General features: G+C 36.2%; 1 protein-coding gene across 5 annotated transcripts in view; it reads left to right on the top strand.

Moving 5' to 3' along the window:
* The window catches only part of AGK (acylglycerol kinase), a 144,310-nt gene that overhangs the window by 94,358 nt on the left and 31,596 nt on the right, over positions 1 to 18,356 (top strand). For all 5 annotated transcript variants that reach the window (XM_003896693.5, XM_009203987.4, XM_009203988.4 and 2 more), the window contains 4 exons: positions 562 to 654; positions 3,919 to 3,951; positions 5,235 to 5,329; positions 17,145 to 17,214. In XM_003896693.5, coding sequence (XP_003896742.1) covers positions 562 to 654; positions 3,919 to 3,951; positions 5,235 to 5,329; positions 17,145 to 17,214 — 291 coding nt within the window. The remainder of the gene's footprint in view (positions 1 to 561; positions 655 to 3,918; positions 3,952 to 5,234; positions 5,330 to 17,144; positions 17,215 to 18,356) is intronic.

The following is an 18,356-nucleotide window of genomic DNA, read 5'->3' as shown; positions in this document are numbered from 1 at the left end:
TACCTTACCAGTTGCTTTACAGACTGCTTTACAACTGTTTTACAGAGAAGCTATCATTATTCCCTCCCTCAACATACATAATTTCAGTGATGAGGAGATTAAGATCCATAGAATTTAAGGTCACTCAGTAAAAAGTAGAAGGGTTGAGATTTAATCTAGGTCTCTTGGGCTCTGATATCTGTGCTCTTGTCATTACATCTGCTTCTCCCTATTTGTATGTACAGTTGACTTCCTATAAAGGATGTAATAGAATCGGCACTGAACTGGAAATGATGCCTTTGACTAGCTAGCTGTGTAACAGACAAATTATTGGGTTTGAATTTTATTTTCAAAGTAAAGAGCTGACTAGATGGTTTCTGAGGTCCCTCTGGCTCTAAAAGTGTAAAACTGTAACAACTATACATAATTGCTTTGATAGCTATTTTTTTCATGTCTATCAATTGTGTAAAATTTATGAAGAGAGTCAATGTAAAACTTTAAAGAAGATATCCCACATTTTTAAACCTTTAACCTTGTGGCTCTAGGTTGATAAACTCATCAAAGGCCTCCTTGGTATTTCAGACAGATTATGAGGGACAAGCCAAGAAACTCCTGGAACTGATGGAAAACACAGATGTGATCATTGTTGCAGGAGGAGATGGGACACTGCAGGAGGTATGACTGTTTTTCTCTTTGAAGCTATTTTGAAGGTGAGAAAAATGGAAAATAAATCCTAGAGCAATGGTATGTTGTAATTTAAAGAAATTATTTAATTCATTATTTTCGGATTGTTGCTCTCTAAAGCTAGGATGGCTTTAAATTTTTCTCATGCACTTCCATTTCATTGCTTTTTGTAAACCCTCTACCCAGCACATAGAAGGATTTTCGTATTATCATATTTAAGTTTGATAATATTAATATAATAGAAGAAAAAATGGTGGTGGATGGGATAATCTTGTTATATTTTGAAGACTCTTATGAAATAGCCCTGTTTGTAATGGAATCATTAGTTTCCATCATCAGGTATGTTTCTTATAAAATAAACAAATAGAGATTCCCCTATCCACTCTCATGTCATTTCCATTACATATAGTATTATACCACATTAATAGGAAGAGGTATACATGTTAAGATGTATGCATCTGCTTTTGTTTTAATATTGCAAATTCTCAATGAGATACCACTATGCACCTATTAGAATGGCCGAAATTTCAGAACACTGATGATATCAAATGCTGGCAAGGATGTGGAGCAACAGGAACTCTCACTATTGGTAGGAATGCAAAATGGTACAGCCACTTTGGAACAGTTGGGTGTTTTCTTACAAAACTGAACACACTGTTAACATACAGTCGAGCAGTCATGCTCCTTGGTATTTACCAAAGGAGTTGAAATCCTGTGTCCACACAATTGCACATGTAGCGGCATTCTTCTTAATTGCCAAATCTTGGAAGCAACCAAGATGTCCTTTAGTAGGTGAATGAATAAGTAAAGTGAGGTATATTCCGACAATAGGTATTATTCAGCACTAAAAGGAAGTGAGCTATTAAGCCATGAAAAGACATGGAGGAAACCTAAATGTATGTTACTAAGTGAAAGAGGATCGTCTGAAAAGACTACATACTGTGTGATTCCAACAATTTGATATCTGGAGAAGGCAAAACTATGGAGGCAGTGAAAACGTCAGAGGTTACCAGACGTTGAAGAGAGGGATGAATAGGCAGAGCACAGAGGATTGGTAGGGCAGTGAAACGATTCGTTATGATTCGTTATGATACTGTAAGGGTGAATACATTTGGGTTATATACAAATTTGTTTAACACAAATTTTGTGTCTTTGTTATACACAAATGTATAAGTGTTATACATTTGTGGAAACCCGTAGATGTACAACACCAAGAGTGAACCCTAATGTAAGCTATGGACTTTGGGTGATGATGATAATGTGTCAATGTAGGTCCATCAATTGTAACAAACGTGCCATTCTGGTGAAGGATGTTGGTAATGGGTGGAAGGTTCACGTATAGGAGGCCAGGGGGACGTGGGAAATCTCTGTATTTCTCTCAATTTTGCTGTGAACCTAAAACTACTTTTAAAACATAAAATTTATTAATAAAGATACCCTTAATGCTTACTTCGGTCTATTAAGGACAATAAGTATGTTACCCTGCAAGTACTCTTCTTTTCTAGCAGCAGAGTAGTGTATTCATTGTATTTTGGAAACCCCTGAAGAGCCCAGTGCAGGTGATCCCACTCACTGCTTAATTATTCAATCCTGTATACTGTAATTTACATTCATCCCTCATTCCTGATTGCCTGTTGTCCCCATTTGTTGGTTTTACCAGTGTTCAGGGATCAGAAGCTAACAGCAGAGTACTGTCCTATGTTTGACTTAATTTAGTAAGCTTCTTTTAAAAAGGCTGTGCTAATGATGTTGTAATTGTTTTTATGGCTTCTTAATGAAGTGTGAAGAATATTGATAGCATGCCTACAAAGAAGGAAGTAGACCTCTCAACAGCCCCGTTTATTCCTGAAATTCAGTGAGGCAGGAGAAGATGAAGGGAGGAGACCTGGGTCAGGTTTTACTTTACAAAATGTTTTTAAAGAAATTGTGTATTTGGTATAATTACAGTCATATAAAAATGTGTACTGATTAGAAAAAGGATTGGAGGGAAGTATATCAAATATAAACAAGTGATTAATAATTGGTTACCTGGGGCCAGGTAGGATGGCTCACGCCTGTAATCCCAGAACTTTGGGAGGCCAAGGTGGGCGGATCACCTGAGGTCCAGAGTTCGACCAACATGGGGAAACCCCGTCTCTACTAAAAAAAACTCTGGACCTCAGGTGATTCGCCCACCTTGGCCTCTCAAAGTGCTGGGAGACGGGGTTTCATTGTGTTAGCCAGGATGATCTCGATCTCCTGACCTAATTTTTGTATTTTTAGTAGAGACGGGGTTTCGCCGGGCGCCGTGGCTCACGCCTGTAACCCAGCACTTCAGGAGGCCGAGGCAGGCAGATCACGAGATCAGGAGATCGAGACCATCCTGGCTAACACAATGAAACCCCGTCTCTACTAAAAATACAAAAAAAAAATTAGCCGGGCGTGGTAGCGGGCGCCTGTAGTCCCAGCTACTCAGGAGGCTGAGGCAGGAGAATGGCGTGAACCCAGGAGGCGGAGCTTGCCATGAGCCGAGATGGCGCCACTGCACTCCAGCCTGGGTGACAGAGCAAGACTCCAAGACTCCGTCTCAAAAAAAAAAAAAAAAAATTAGCTGGGCATGGTGGTGGGCGCCTGTAATTCCAACTACTGGGGAGGCTGAGGCAGGAGAATCGCTTGAACCTGGGAAGTGGAGGTTGCAGTGAGCCTAGATCCAGCACTCCAGCCTGGGTGACAGAGTGAGACTCTGTTGCAAAAGAATAATATAATAATAATAATAATAATTGGTTATCTGGCATGGTGGAATTACGAGAAATTTTTTATTTAGGTATTTTTCACAGTTTTACAGAATATTGTCCTTCATATTTGTCAATAAGAACGATTTGTTAAGTGCACACTCTCTGAGTGTAGCAAAGTGCTTTTTTCCTGTAAATGTACTTTATAGTAGTAAACTAGGGTTTTCTGTATAATTGATGTATACATCACATTTATACCCATTTTATAGAACTTAAAATATGTTTTTACTAATACGACTTGGAGTTTTTATAATCATTTTATCTTAGCCTTTATTGTATTGTAGATCCTAGGTCAAAAATAAAATCTAATTTAGCGCTAATTGTATTGGAGAATACGATATGTTTTAAGATCCAATGCATCTTTTAACAGAGCTTCTAAGAAGAAAACAGGAATAAGTTTATGGTCTATGAAAATTGAATCCAATTCTTTATTATACAGGAAATACATATTGTTTATAATAATGTTTTATTATTGCATTTGTAGGTTGTTACTGGAGTTCTTCGACGAACAGATGAGGTGAGCATTTAAGAAAGTAATTGCATTTTAACTTTTATTTTTCTGTTCTTTATTGCTCTTCTTTCTTTTACTTTTTTTTCCATTTTATATTTTAAAATGGGTATACATTGTGCTTTCTTGAATTTTAGAAAAGAAAATGCTGCTACCCATGTCATAGAACACATATATTAACACATGGGGACTTTTCTGGTTTGGTAATTGATGGTATCCAATAACTTTGACAATGATTATTTAAAATTTTGTTATGGAATATTTTTTTCAAAGAACTTTTTTGTAAAGAAATTGTGGCATAGTGGGAATCATCTAACAGTTAAAATGAATGAACTAAATGTATAAATATCTACATGGCTAAATCTCAAAAGTATTGAATTCAAAAACAGCAGGTTGCCCAGGTATGTTATGCATTTCCACAATGTTTTAAGATTCAGAAAACAATATTATGTATTGTTAATGGATGCCTAGATATGTAGCAAAAGAATAATAATGTGGATGTAAAGGAATCACACCAAACGCAGGATAATGGTCTCCTCTGGGAGGGGAGAGAGGAGAATAGGTTTAGAAGGGACTTTCATTTTTCTATCGTTTTATTTCTTAAAACATATGAAGCAAAAAGGTAAATGTTGACATTTGTTAAATCTAGGTTGTGGGCACATGGATGTTTTTGTAACATTATTTTATGCACTTTTCTACAATAGCTAGAAGATCCTTCTCAGTCCCTTTGGTAATAATACATTGTGCTCAGAATTGTTTTGAACCTTATAGTATCTATTGTATGTGTGGCATTTAATTAAGTTAACTACTATGCCAGTACCATCTATTACTTGAACTTGTTTATTCTCTTTGCCTTATTTGTACTTAAGATAGTTTATAAAGCACCTTCACCTATCATTGGTCACTGTATAAATGGTAGACATTTTTAGTTGAATATTATCTGCAACTTTATCAAATAATGTGACAATGTAATACAGTCTCTGTTGCACTAGTGCATTGATCTAATATCTTCAAACCCCACATTATCTTAACCAAATTTCTTTCAAACAGTTGTCATTAATGAGTACTGAAATATTTCTTCCAAATTCTGAGTCACTTTGTTGTCATTGACTGCCTTGTTTTAGAAATTACCCGCCTAGCTTTATTTGATTACTGGTCTAGGGATGTGGGAAAGGAGATGGGGAGGCAGATACAGGGTCGTTATTTGTCATAGTGGACACACCTGTGCTTCTCCACTAAGCCTGATTTTCTGATCATAACAATAAAACTTTCTTCTTCTTTTTTCCCTGTAGGCTACCTTCAGTAAGATTCCCATTGGATTTATCCCACTGGGAGAGACCAGTAGTTTGAGTCATACCCTCTTTGCTGAAAGTGGAAACAAAGTCCAGTAGGTTGTCAATGTGGGGAATTAGCATTTGTGGGTGAGCGAGCCTGGGAATGAAAAATTTGTGTATATACTGTAACTTTTTTGAGTTTTGATAGCCTGAAACTTCAAATAATTAAGAGGAGGACCTAGATCAGAGGTCCTTTCAGTTCATTGGGAAGTTTCCCAACTTGGTTGTGGGACTCTTACGATAAGTCTCCAGGTCAGGTGGAGGTGAATACTTGATGTACTTTTGTCAGTTGTGAAGATAATATCCCTGACCTAAACCGTTTTTGTGCTTGTGCATTGTAAGATTCTTTAGTGAAGACAGATTTGTGCTGATCATTTGTTTGCTTTAAGTATACACAATGACAAATAGCAAGTCCCTTGTGAAGACTGAACTAGTAGCCTGGCTTTATTATCTTGATATTTAAAATAGATAAAACCTGTAAATATAGCCACATCCTTTTGGGAATACCTAAAGTGGTAGGCAGTGTAGACAAAGTAGATAGGGAAAGCAGTGTAATTCTGACATCTAAATTAAATTGCTGTGAGTCTCACAGTGTTTTCGGGAGTCAAGCAAATTGTTGGTATCACTGTTGTTTTTTGCTTGAAGGCATTATGTAAACAAAGCTCTGCTCTTTCAAGAAGTTAGGAATTTTGAATTTGAGCTTTGACAGTGATTAATAACATCACTTTGAGCAAACAGTTGTCAAGAAGACCCAGATAAATGGAGAGAGAGCTGAGAGATCAGTTGGCTGATGGTTAACGTAAGCTTTGTGACACATTGGAGGAAGTCAATAAATAAATATTTGTTGCATGATTTAATGAAAATTTTCTCATGATTTTTCTGGTTATAATCTTCTAGAATAAATAACAATAATAATACTCAAGTGATTTTCTGTTTTGGTTAAGGAATTTCTTTTTCTGCTTTGGAATTCTTTGATTAGGCTGACTTTTGTGAATTTATTTTTGCTATTGTAATTTTAGGAGTCAACTGTATATCTTTTAACAATTCTATGTTTTCTTTTAATAAGCACCTTGGTCCAGTTTTCAAAATACTAGGCATACACACATAGATATATGTCAGACCTTCATTCAAACTTCTTTCATGTTTCAAACCTTAATATAATGGGGATTATTCAGTTATTCGTTAGCCATCCTGAGGCCTAACTATAGGAGAGGCCATTTCAGTTGGCCATACTTTTTTTCCCAGTTTAGAATTTCTGAGGGGGCAGTAGATAATGACAGTTAATTGCTCACATTTCTGCTTCTCCAAGATAAATCCTGTCTGATTCAGGTGTTGGTTAAATTAGAGAGCTTGTCTTCCCCTGTGTCAGTGTAGATTTTTTGAATTGCTTTAGCCAATATTCCAAATAGCATATGTCATTGATCCAAGGGTAGACCATTTTCCTGGAAGACCCCTTGCCTGTCCAAACGCTAATTTACAGAGCATGGCAACCCCCAGGGTCTGAGAGAGTCTTCAGTTTGAGGGAATTGATTTTCCCTTGTAGTTAAACTACTGTTGTTGCTGCTGCTATTTATAATTTAAAAATTTATAAAACTTAATTTATAAGCATGCCCCAGGGCTCTTAGGTAATCAAGTAAGTCTTTCCTGAGTTCAGAATTCTGTAAGCCTCACAAAATGGCAGGAGCCTAAGGCTGTTTAAAAAGAACAAGCCTTTCCTTTTTGCAATGCTGTCAAGATTCGTTGTACCATAGTTACTACAGAGGAAAAAAAGAATTTTGAATTCGGAATGTTGCAAGTAGATAATCCGAAAAGTGCTATTCCATGCTACAGTGCTGCTTTATTTAGAACTTTTAGTTATTGGCAGGAGAATGATAAATTACAGGTTGTGATTTTAGCTGTCTTCTGCCAAGCAATTTAGGAAAAAAATTTAATATAAAAAGACTTTTTGAGTTACAACAATTTTTTTTTTAAGGTCAGCCTCTCAAAGGCATTTACTAAATCTCTCAGTGTGTTAAATACTGTTCAGAGTAAGTACAGTGCTTTAGGATCCTTTCTGATAGCTTTTTTCAGAGTTAATATATTCATATCAAATTAACTTAAACTTGTGAGTGTGCTACTTACTTTCTCCTAAACTGAAACTCATATTCCAAACTGCTACCTACTTCCCAAGTAGCATCTGTATTGGAGAGAAAAAATGGTGTAAAAATGAGTTGATAGAGAAACGTGAGAAAGTATAATAGTTTCAGCTAGAGTTTAACCCAAGCATTTGAGTTAATGTGTGTATCTTGGGATTTTAAAGTATCTTAAGTTGTACCTAACTTTGTTAGAAACATTGGTTTAGGTGGATTTGATTCCTTAGGTGTTTGCATTTAGTCCTGAGCACATTGATGGGGAGGACTGTAGAGCACCCAGATTTTAGATGTGGATTTTTTCTTTGGGAATCTATTAATATCCATTTGATGCCTCCAAAGCAGCCTTACAGGTTAAGTTAGCACATCTTTGGAGACAAATTTCATTTTGTGACATGCTGGCTTTGTCCTCTTGGTAATTTCATTCAATCTCTCTGAACCTCAGTTTCCCTTACCTGTGTTTACCAAATGCACACTAGTAGTGCTTACTTCAGAAGATTGTTAAAAAGCTAGAATAGGTCTAGTTAGGTAAGTGTAATTATGTCTAGTAGACTTTATTCATATTTATTAAAAATTCATTTGGGGGGACAAACAGTAAATAACAAGTTGACTACAATTACTGATTCTAGATGCTATAATTAAAACAAATATAAATCAAAACAGATAAGCCTCTATTCTACTGCTAACTGCTTCACCTGGAAAAGGTTTTTTTTTGCTTAAAAAAGGAAAGAATGGGCCGGGCGCGGTGGCTCAAGCCTGTAATCCCAGCACTTTGGGAGGCCGAGACGGGTGGATCACGAGGTCAGGAGATCGAGACCATCCTGGCTAACACGGTGAAACCCCGTCTCTACTAAAAAATACAAAAAACTAGCCGGGCGCAGTGGTGGGCGCCTGTAGTCCCAGCTACTCAGGAGGCTGAGGCAGGAGAATGGCGTGAACCCGGGAGGCGGAGCTTGCAGTGAGCTGAGATCCGGCCACTGCACTCCAGGCTGGGCGGCAGAGCGAGACTCCGTCTCAAAAAAAAAAAAAAAAAAAGGAAAGAATGTTTTATAGTCATTCAAATCAGTTACCATGGGACGGCAACAATTTCTGTGAAATTAACAGTATCAACCAGTTCTGTACATAGCAGAATAGATTAGGAGGGGCCCTGTTTGGTTAGGAACTGCCCTTTTTTTAATGGAAATTAAAGTACTTTCTAAATGACTTCTACTTGTAGTTGTACTTAAACTCTAGACAAAATAATTATTTTACTGCATTAATAATAGTTACCATATTTATTTTTCCAAAATATAGCTATGTAATAATAGAGGCAATAGGACACTAACACTGACATACCTTTACAGAAAACATGAAATACTTATGGATAAATCTAACAAAATATGTTTAAGATTTATATGATGGAAACTACAAATCACTGAAGAGAGAAATCAAGAAGACCCAAGTAAATAGAGATACTTCTGTGTTCATGGATTGCAAGGCTCAGTACTGAGATGTCATTCTCTCCAAAACTGATCTATAAATTCAATACAATCCCAATCAGTGTTTCCTAAGGCTTTTTGTAGAAATTGACAAATTGATTCTAAAATTTATATAGAGAAAGGAAGTAAAATAACCAAAATAATTTTGAAAAACAACAAAGTTTAAGGATTTACCCTATCTATTTCCAATACTTTAAAGCTACAGTGATCAAAACAGTGTGGTGTTGGCAAAACAAGAGATATAAATCAGCAGAAGAAAGAGTCCAGAATTAGACCCACACACATATGGACAATTGATTTTTTAACAAGGGCATCAAAGCCATTCACTGTATAATAGAAAAGATAGTTTTTTTAACAAACAGTATTGGAACAGTTGAACATATACAAAAAGTAAACTTCAACCCATACCTCACACTATATATAAAAATTAGCATAAAATGGATTGTAAACCTATATATAAAACCTAAAACTGTAAAAATTCTAAAAGAAAATCTTTAGTCATTAGGGAAATGCAAAATAAATCTACCGTAAGATGCCACTATGCATCTATTAGGACAGCGTAAACGAGAAAAAAAGCAAACAAAAACCCATCAAATGCAGCAACTGAAACTCTTGGATATCATTTGTGCAAATATGAAATGGTAGCCACTTTAGAAAATGGTTTGGCAGTTTCTTATAAAATTACACATATACTTACCATAGGAGCAGCAATCACACTTACAGGTATTTATTCAAAAGAAATGAAGACATTTGTCCGTACAAAAACCCATACATGAATATTTATAGTAGCTTTATTCCTAACTGCCAAAAACTGGGAACAATGCCAATGTCCATCAACTGGTGAATGAATAAACAAATTCTAGTACATCCATACAATGGAATATTGATAGTCTATTGATACATCCATTCATAAACAATAGTGTAAATGAATCTCAAGCTCATGCTAAGGAAAAAAGCTGAACTGGAAAGGCTCCATACTTTTCGATTCTATTTTATGACATTCTGGGAAAGGCAAAACTCTAGACACAGAAAACATAGTAATTGTCAGGAGCTGAAGGTGTGGGGAGTGGGTTGGCTACAGAGGGTTATGAAGGAAGTTTTTGGGATGTTGAAAATGTTATATATATTTGTTATGGTGGTAGTTATATGACTGCAGCATTTGTCAAAATGTGTAAAACAGTGTACCTAAAAGTATGAATTTTACTGTGTATATAGCATACCCTAATAAATCTAACTTTAAAAAAGAAGTTACACTTCCAGTTTCCAGTTCCACATGTAAGGAGCTTGAAAGTTGTCACTCTGTCCTAACAATACATAAAAAGCTGAACAACCTGAAAACTCAGCAACTCTTCTTGTATCTGAAGGAGAAGGGAGGACATAGGGCAAACTGCTGCCCCCAAGATTGGAGAGACAGGTGAATACACGGGATTTTGACTTAACGAAGACACATACTGGAAACCACTTTGGAAACCAGTGCCAGGGTAGGAAAACCTGAACTATAATTGATAAATTGCTGAAGCTCAGTGTGATTAGCTCTGAGAGGAGTCCCAGTCTCCTGGGATCCAGTCATAAGGAGTCCCCCACAATATTGTGAGATATACCTCCAGAAGCTCAACCAGGAGCTCACAATAAATATCAGAGAAAAATCACCTTATACTTCTGGCACTGGTGGGGAAAAGGAACCATTTTGAAATATGCCACAGTATTCTGTTCTTCTTAACAAGGCCTGTCCTCAGGAGAAACAAGTTAACCAGAGCCCAACCTGCTGGAGCATTATGAAAGTTTAACTTACTGGGGAAGGGAAATACTTAATTCTACTCAGCTGCAGCCTTGCATGTGGGAGAAGGGAAAAAGCCAATTCCAGCCCACTCTAGCCATTCTGTCCCACCTAAGGGAAGAGAAAAAACTGAGAAACACTTATAAAGTTCAAAGTCCAGAGACATAGGCTCATTAAAGCCTGAGACCTGATCATTGCTTCCCCTCCCTTCACACATTACCCCTACAGTACTAAAGGCCTATTTACTAGCAGTTCATTATACCTGGTATGTCATATCAGATTACCAATTACAAGGCATACTAAAAGGCAAAAAATACAATTCAAAGACAGAGCAAGCATCAGAGCCGGATGTGGTAGAGATGTTTGAATTAGCTGACTGGGAATTAAAACAATGATGATTAATATCCTAAGGAGTCTAATCGATAAAGCAGACAGCATACAAGAACAGATGGGTACTATAAGCAGAGAAATGGAAGTCCTAAGAAAGAATCAAAAAGAAGTGCTAGAGGTCAAAGATACTAACAGGAATGACGTATGCCTTTGATGGGCTTACTAGTAGACTGGACATAGCTGAGGAAAGAACCTTTGAGCTGGATGATATCTCAATAGAAACTTTGAAAAGCAAAAAGCAAAGAGAAAAAGGAAAAAAGCAGAATATCCCCGGGCTCTGGGACAACTACAAAAGATGTACTTATAATGGGAATATCAGAAAGAAAAGAAAGAGAAGAAATATTTGGAACAGTAATAACTGATAATTTCTCCAGATTAGTGTCAGACACCAAACCACAGATTCAGCAAGCTCTGAGAACACCACACAGAATGAATACCAAAGAAATCACACTGAAGCATATCATTTCCAAATTACAGAAAATTAGATAAAGAAAAAAATCCCAAAAGAAGCCAGAGGACAAAAGGACTTGACTTATAGAAGAGAAAAAATAAGAATTATATCCAACTTCTCCTCAGAAATCGTGCAAGTAAAGGAGAGTGGAGTGGAAAATTTAAAGTATTGAGAGGAAAAGGCTACCATCCTAGAATTCTGTACCCTGCAAAATTATCCTTCACAAGAAAAGGAGAAGTAGACTTTCTCAGACAAACAAAAATAGAGGGAATTTATCTATCTTGCAAGAAATGTTAAAAGAAGTTCTTTGGAGAGAAGAAAAATGGTAGAGGTAAAAAATTTGGCTCTATGTAAAGAATGGAAGGCCACTGAAGAAATAAGTAAGGTAAAATAAAATCTTTCATTTTTCTTAATTGATCTAACAGATGACAGTTTGTTCAAAACAACAGTAACAACAATGTATTCACTTGTGCATGCTTATGTATATGTCATATATGTTTTTAAATATAAGTGAAATGACAGCAATGATACAAGAGAGAAATTAGAATTATTTTATTATATCAAATAAATATACTCACACTACCAATGGAGTGATACAGTGTTACTTGAAAAGACTTGGATTCATTGTGTATGTATATTCCAACCACTAATGAAAGTTAAAAAGGAGTGTAACTGATACTAAGACAGGAGAGAAAATGGAACTGTATAAAATGTTCAGTTAGAATCACAAAAGGCAAAAAAAAAAGACAAAAATAGGAAAGGAAAGGGTAACAACTAGAAAAAGCAAATATGGTAGATATTAGTGCAACTGTTTCAATAATCTCTTTGAATATCTGTGGTCTAAATGTACAATTAAAAGATAGTGATTGTCAGAATGCATAAAAAATGAGACCCAGTTTATATGTTGTCTATAAGAAACTAACTAAATATAAAGACACTTGCAGATTAAAAGTAAATGGCTGAAGAAAAAAGTACCATGTTAACATTAATAAAGAGAAAACAAGGTTATCTATATTAATTTCAGATAGAGCAGACTTCAAAGCAAGGGAAGTTATCAGGGATAAAGAAGAGCATTACATGATGATAAGGGGATTAGTTATTCAAGAAGATGAACCAGTCCTTTAAGTGTATGTGCCTAACAACACAATGTCAAACTACATGAGGCAAAAACTAGTGGAACTGCAAGATGAATTCACTACCATAGTTGGAGACTTCAAGATCCCTCTATCAGAAGTGGACAGATCCAGCAGGCAGAAGATCAGTGAGGACATAGTTGAACTCAACAACACTATCAGTCAAAAAGGTACAGTTGACACCTAGACTCCTTCATCCAACAACAACAGAATATACATTCTTTACAAGCACACATGGACCATTCACTAAGATAGACCGCATTCTGGGCCATAAAACACACCCTAACAAATTTTTAAAAATGGAAATCACACACTGTCTGCTCTTAGGCCACATGGAATTAAACTAGAAATCAGTAACAGAAAGATAACTAGAAAATTCTTAAATCCATGGAGATTATAAAACATGCCTCAAAATAACACAGGGATCAAAGAAGAAGTCTCAAGAGAAATTTAAAAATATTTTGAACTGAGAGAAAATGAAAACACAACTTATCAAAAGTTGTGGGATGCAGCAAAAGCATGGCTTAGAAATTTGTAGCATTAATTGTATATATTAGAAAAGAAGAAAGATCAGTAATTTAAGCTTGCCCCTTTGGAAACAAAAAGAAGAACAAATTAAATCCAAAGTAAACAGAAGAGCAGAATATAGTTTTCCCTCAGTATCCATGGGGGATGGTCCCAGGACCTTCCAAGGAGACCAAAATCCACAGATGTTCAAGTCTCCAATATAAAATGAAGTACCATTTGCATATGACCTATGCACATCCTCCCATATACTTTAAATCATCTCTAAATTACTTATAATACCTAATATGATATAAATGCTATGTAAATAATTGTTATACTATATTGTTTAGGGAATCATGACAAGAAAATGTCTAGTATTCCGTATAGAGACAATGTTTAAAAAAATAATTTTCATCCAGTTGGTTGAATCCATGAATGCAGAACTCACGGATGTGGAGGGCTGACTGTAATACAAATTAGAGCAGAAATCAATGAAATTTGCACAGGAAATCAATAAAAGAAATCAATCCAAAAGCTGGTTCTTTGAAAAGATCAATAAAATCAGTAAGTTTCTAGTCAGGCTAAGAAAAAAGGATACAAATTACTAATACTAGAAATGAAAGAGAGGACATCACTGCAGAGGCTATCACTTGTAATAGTATGGACACTTTAAAGATAATAAAGCAATAGTGTGAACAACTCCATACCCAAAAATTGGATAGCTTAGATGAAATGAACCAATTCTTTGAAAGACACAATTTGCCAAAACTCACACAGGAAAAAATAACCTGTAGGTGAATGGATTAATAAAGTGTGGTACATTCAGACAATGGAATATTATCCAACAATAAAAAGAATTGAGGTATCAAGCCATGAAATAATATGAAAACACCTCAAGTGGAGTTATTAAGTGAAATAAGTCAGTCTGAAAAAACTACATACTGTATGATTTTAATTATATGACATTTGGAAAGCGCAAAACTATGGAGACAATAAAAAGATCAGTGGTTGCCAGGGGTTAAGGTTCGGGTATAAAAAGCTGGAGCACAGAGGATTTTTAAGGCAGTGGAAATGCTCTGTGTGATACTCTAATGGTGTATACATGTCATTATACATTTATCCGGACATACAGAATATACAACACTAACAGTGAACCCTAGTGCAAACTGTGGACTTTTAAAATTTTATTTTAAGTTCCGAGATACATGTGCAGAACGTGCAGGTTTGTTACATAGGTAAACGTGTCATGGTGGTTTGCTGCACCCATCAACCCGTCACCTGGGTATTAAGCCCCACATGCATTAGCTATTTGTCCTGATGCTCTTCCTCCCTCTGCCTCACCCCCAAAACAGGCCCTGGTGTGTGTTGTTCCCCGCCCTGTGTCGGTGTGTTCTCATTGTTCAGCTCCACTTACCAGTGAGAACATGCAGTGTTTGGTTTTCTGTTCCTATGTTACAAACTGTGGACTTTGGGTGGTAATGATGTGTCAATGTAAGTTCATTAATTGTAACAAATGTACCATGTTGATGGAGATGTTGATACTAGGGAAGGCTGTGCATATGTGGGGGAGCAGTATATGGGAAATCCCTGTACCTTCCCCAATTTTGCTATGAACCTAAGACTGCTCTAAGAAAACAAAGTCTTAAAAAAAAGTTTTTAAAAAATCACAGAAGTTCTTTCAAACTTAGATAATTCAACTTGCTTCAGTAAGCAGTAAGGAAAAGCTGTAGTTTCTCCTTAGTTTGGATAACATTGATATGGACTTTCTGTGGTTATTCTTTCTCATTATTCGTTGTAATTGTATATTGACGCTTGTATCCCACCATTAAAATGCATTGACTTGGGACAATTTGAATATCAATAAGGCAAATAACTGTAATGTATTAAGATATATCAAATATATTTAAATCACCGAATGAAGTCATAGTGATACTAGGTAAATAAAAATGAAAAACTGGTCACTTTTAGAGGATACTAGGAAATCAACTTATTTTGAAAACTGATTTTTAAAAAGTTTAAAAAGTATTCTGACTTTCTTATATGACCAACATTTCAGGATATCCAAATTATGAATGAGGGAAAGTTTCTCTTTGCAGACCAGATAATAAACTAGAAGGAATAATAGAATTTAAAGATTACCAGTGTGCAAGTCTATTAATTACTCTAGGCAATGATTATTGATCATTTCCACCATCACAAAAGGAGAGTCAAGCAGATACCATGTACTCGTGGTGGAAGTACATACCACCATGTGGACTATTTTTGCCAAAAGCTTAAAGCCAAATATGTTACAGATTTTCTCTCCTAGACAAGATTTTCAGAAAATACAGGGAATGGAGATGCATGTTAATACCATAGGGATTCAATCAGTAAAATCCAAACCTTAGAAACTCAGTAAGATAGCAACCTGTTTCCTCAAGTAGGGAAGAGAAGAGGAGAGGGACTCTATAAATTTGAAGAGACCTGAAATCTATAAGCCAATTGCAATTAATACATCTTATTTGGATCCTGATTTGAACAAAGAAACTAAAATACTTATGAATTAATTGGGGAAATTTGAATGTTGACTAAGTATATTTTTATATAAATGAATCGTTCAATGTTTTAGGTATGAAAATAGTATTTCACATTTTTTAAAAAAAGTTTTTGTCTTTTGGAGTACATAATAATTTATGGATGAAGTGTTAAAATATCTAGGATTGCTTTAATTGATACAGAGTAGGGGGCAATGAGTGGGGGATATAGAAGGAAATAAGATTGGCCATGAGTTGGTAATTGTTGAGGCTGGATGAGGAATGTATGGTTTCATGGTATAATCATTTGTACTCTTGTATATGCTGGAAATTTTACAGAATAAAGTAATACATTCAGCAAATGTTAAATGCCTATTATGTGCCATGCACTGTGCTAGGTGTAGGTTTTATATTGGTCAATAAATGGGTGTAACTTATCACTAACCTTGTAGAACTTTCGATCTCCAGAGGAGACAGATGGTAAAGAAAGAAATACGTATCCTAAATTGTGATCTGTCTACTGTGGAGAGTTATGAGTGCAGTTCAGTGATGGACATTAGGGAAGGACATCCGTCTAGGCTGGCTGGGATAGGCCTCTCTGAGGTGGTGATAGTTCAGCTCAGATCTGAAGGAAGAGAATAGCCAGCCATGCGCAGAGACTGCAGACTGTTTCCAGGAGGGGCGGGCACGCTGGGCAAGGAAGTGCTTGGTGTGGGTGCACTCGTTTGCTCTGAGAGACAGCAATATCTTACTGTGTAGCCACTTGTTGATTCAAAATTTCTTTTGTGCACTATTGTATGTTTATGTGTGTCTAACCTTGGATCTAATAAATGACAAACTCTAGAACTGCTTCTCAGCCTGGCATAGTTTCACATGTGCTACATGGATGTCAATAGTACATGCCTTTTGATGAATAATTTTTTTAACCTATAGACTTTCCAAATGACTCTTAGAATGTGGATAAGAACAGTCTGTGTTCAAAAGAATCAGCAATTAAAATGAAGCGCATCCTAGTAGTCCTGGAAAATAACAGAAATATGTCTCAGGTTCTGGATTATATTCTGCTAAGATAACTATAACAAGTCCTGCCCTTTAGTTACCCTCTGGCTCTTACAGCAAGAATAAATATTGTTTTTGGAAATGCCTGAATTTCTTACAATGAATGAAAAATGTTATTATTATTTAAGTATCATATTCTCCAATGGTAAATAGGAGTCAGGCACAATGTAGAGATTCAGTAAATGTTAAATGAATAAATGATCGGTGTCTTGTATGAACTTCTCCTTGCCAAAGCTTTCTCTTTGTGTCCCTATAAACTACTAGTACTTTGGGCAAGAGGAAGAGAGAGAGAGGGAGAGAGGGGGAGAGAGAGAGAGGCAGAGAGAGAGAGAGAGATGTGTGTGTGTGTTTGTGCATGAGTGCATGTGGCAGTGTGGCGGGGGAGATGTTGTCTCTTTTTCACAATATGATCATTTCCTTCTCTCTTTTAGACATATTACTGATGCCACACTTGCCATTGTGAAAGGAGAGACAGTTCCACTTGATGTCTTGCAGATCAAGGTAAATCTTTTCATCACATTTTGAAAAAACTGTGAAAGTAATACTCACATTTTAAAGAAAATAAACTGTAGCAGTTCAAATGAGGTCATCATGAAAACAATAGTTGCTCTTCCATTCCTACCCCAAGTATTAGTCCCCAGAGAAAATTTATTTTACCTGTTAATTCTAGTTGTTATCACTAATTAATATGCTTTTGCTCCTATTTTTAAAATGTGGCTAAAAACATAATATTTACCATTGTAGTCATTTTTAAGTATACAGTTCAGTAGTGTTAAGCATACTTAACTACTTTTTTTTTTTTTTTTTTTTGAGAAGGAGTCTTGGTCTGTCGCCCAGGCTGGAGTGCAGTGGCACAATCTCAGATCACTGCAGCCTCTGCCTCCCGAGTTTAAGCAATTCTCCTGTCTCAGCGTCCCAAGTAGCTGAAATTACAGGCACCCACCTCCACACCTGGTTAATTTTAACTACTTTTTGATTTATCAGTTTTAGACCTTATCTTTGACCTCTTTGTTTTACAGGCATACCTCATTTTATTACACTTCACCTTATTGCATTTCACAGATATTGTGCTTTTTACGAATTGAACGTCTGTGGCAACCCTGCCCCAAGCAAGTCTACCAGTGTCATTTTTCCAACAGCACGTGCTCACGTCATGACTCTGTGTCACATTTTGGTAATCCTCACGATACCTCAAACTTTTTCATCATTACTATATTGTTACGGTGATCTGTGATCAGTGATCTTTGATGTTACTATTGTAATTGTTCGGGGCACCATGAATTGTGCCCACATATAATAGCAAACTTAATTAAATGTGTGCGTTGACTGCTCCACCAAACAGCCATTTCCCTACCTGTCTCTGTTCCCTCTGACACAACAATATTGAAATTAGGCGAATTAATAACCCTACTTAGCCCCTAAGTGTTCACATAAAGAAGAGACACCTGTCTCTCACTTTAAATCAAAAGCTAGAGATGAGTCCAGGCACGGTGGCTCACACCTGTAATTCCAGCACTTTGGGAGGTCATGGCAGGTGGATCACTTGAGGTCAGGAGTTCAAGACCAGCCTGGCCAACATGGTGAAACCCCATCTCTACTAAAAATACAAAAATTAGCTGGGCATTTAAAAAAAAAAAAAGCTA

This window comes from Papio anubis, chromosome 4 (genome assembly GCF_008728515.1).
Source record: "Papio anubis isolate 15944 chromosome 4, Panubis1.0, whole genome shotgun sequence".
Classification (NCBI taxonomy): Eukaryota; Metazoa; Chordata; class Mammalia; order Primates; family Cercopithecidae; genus Papio; species Papio anubis.
The sequence above is the reverse complement of the archived record's forward strand: the minus strand, read 5'-3'. Positions and strand labels throughout refer to the sequence as shown.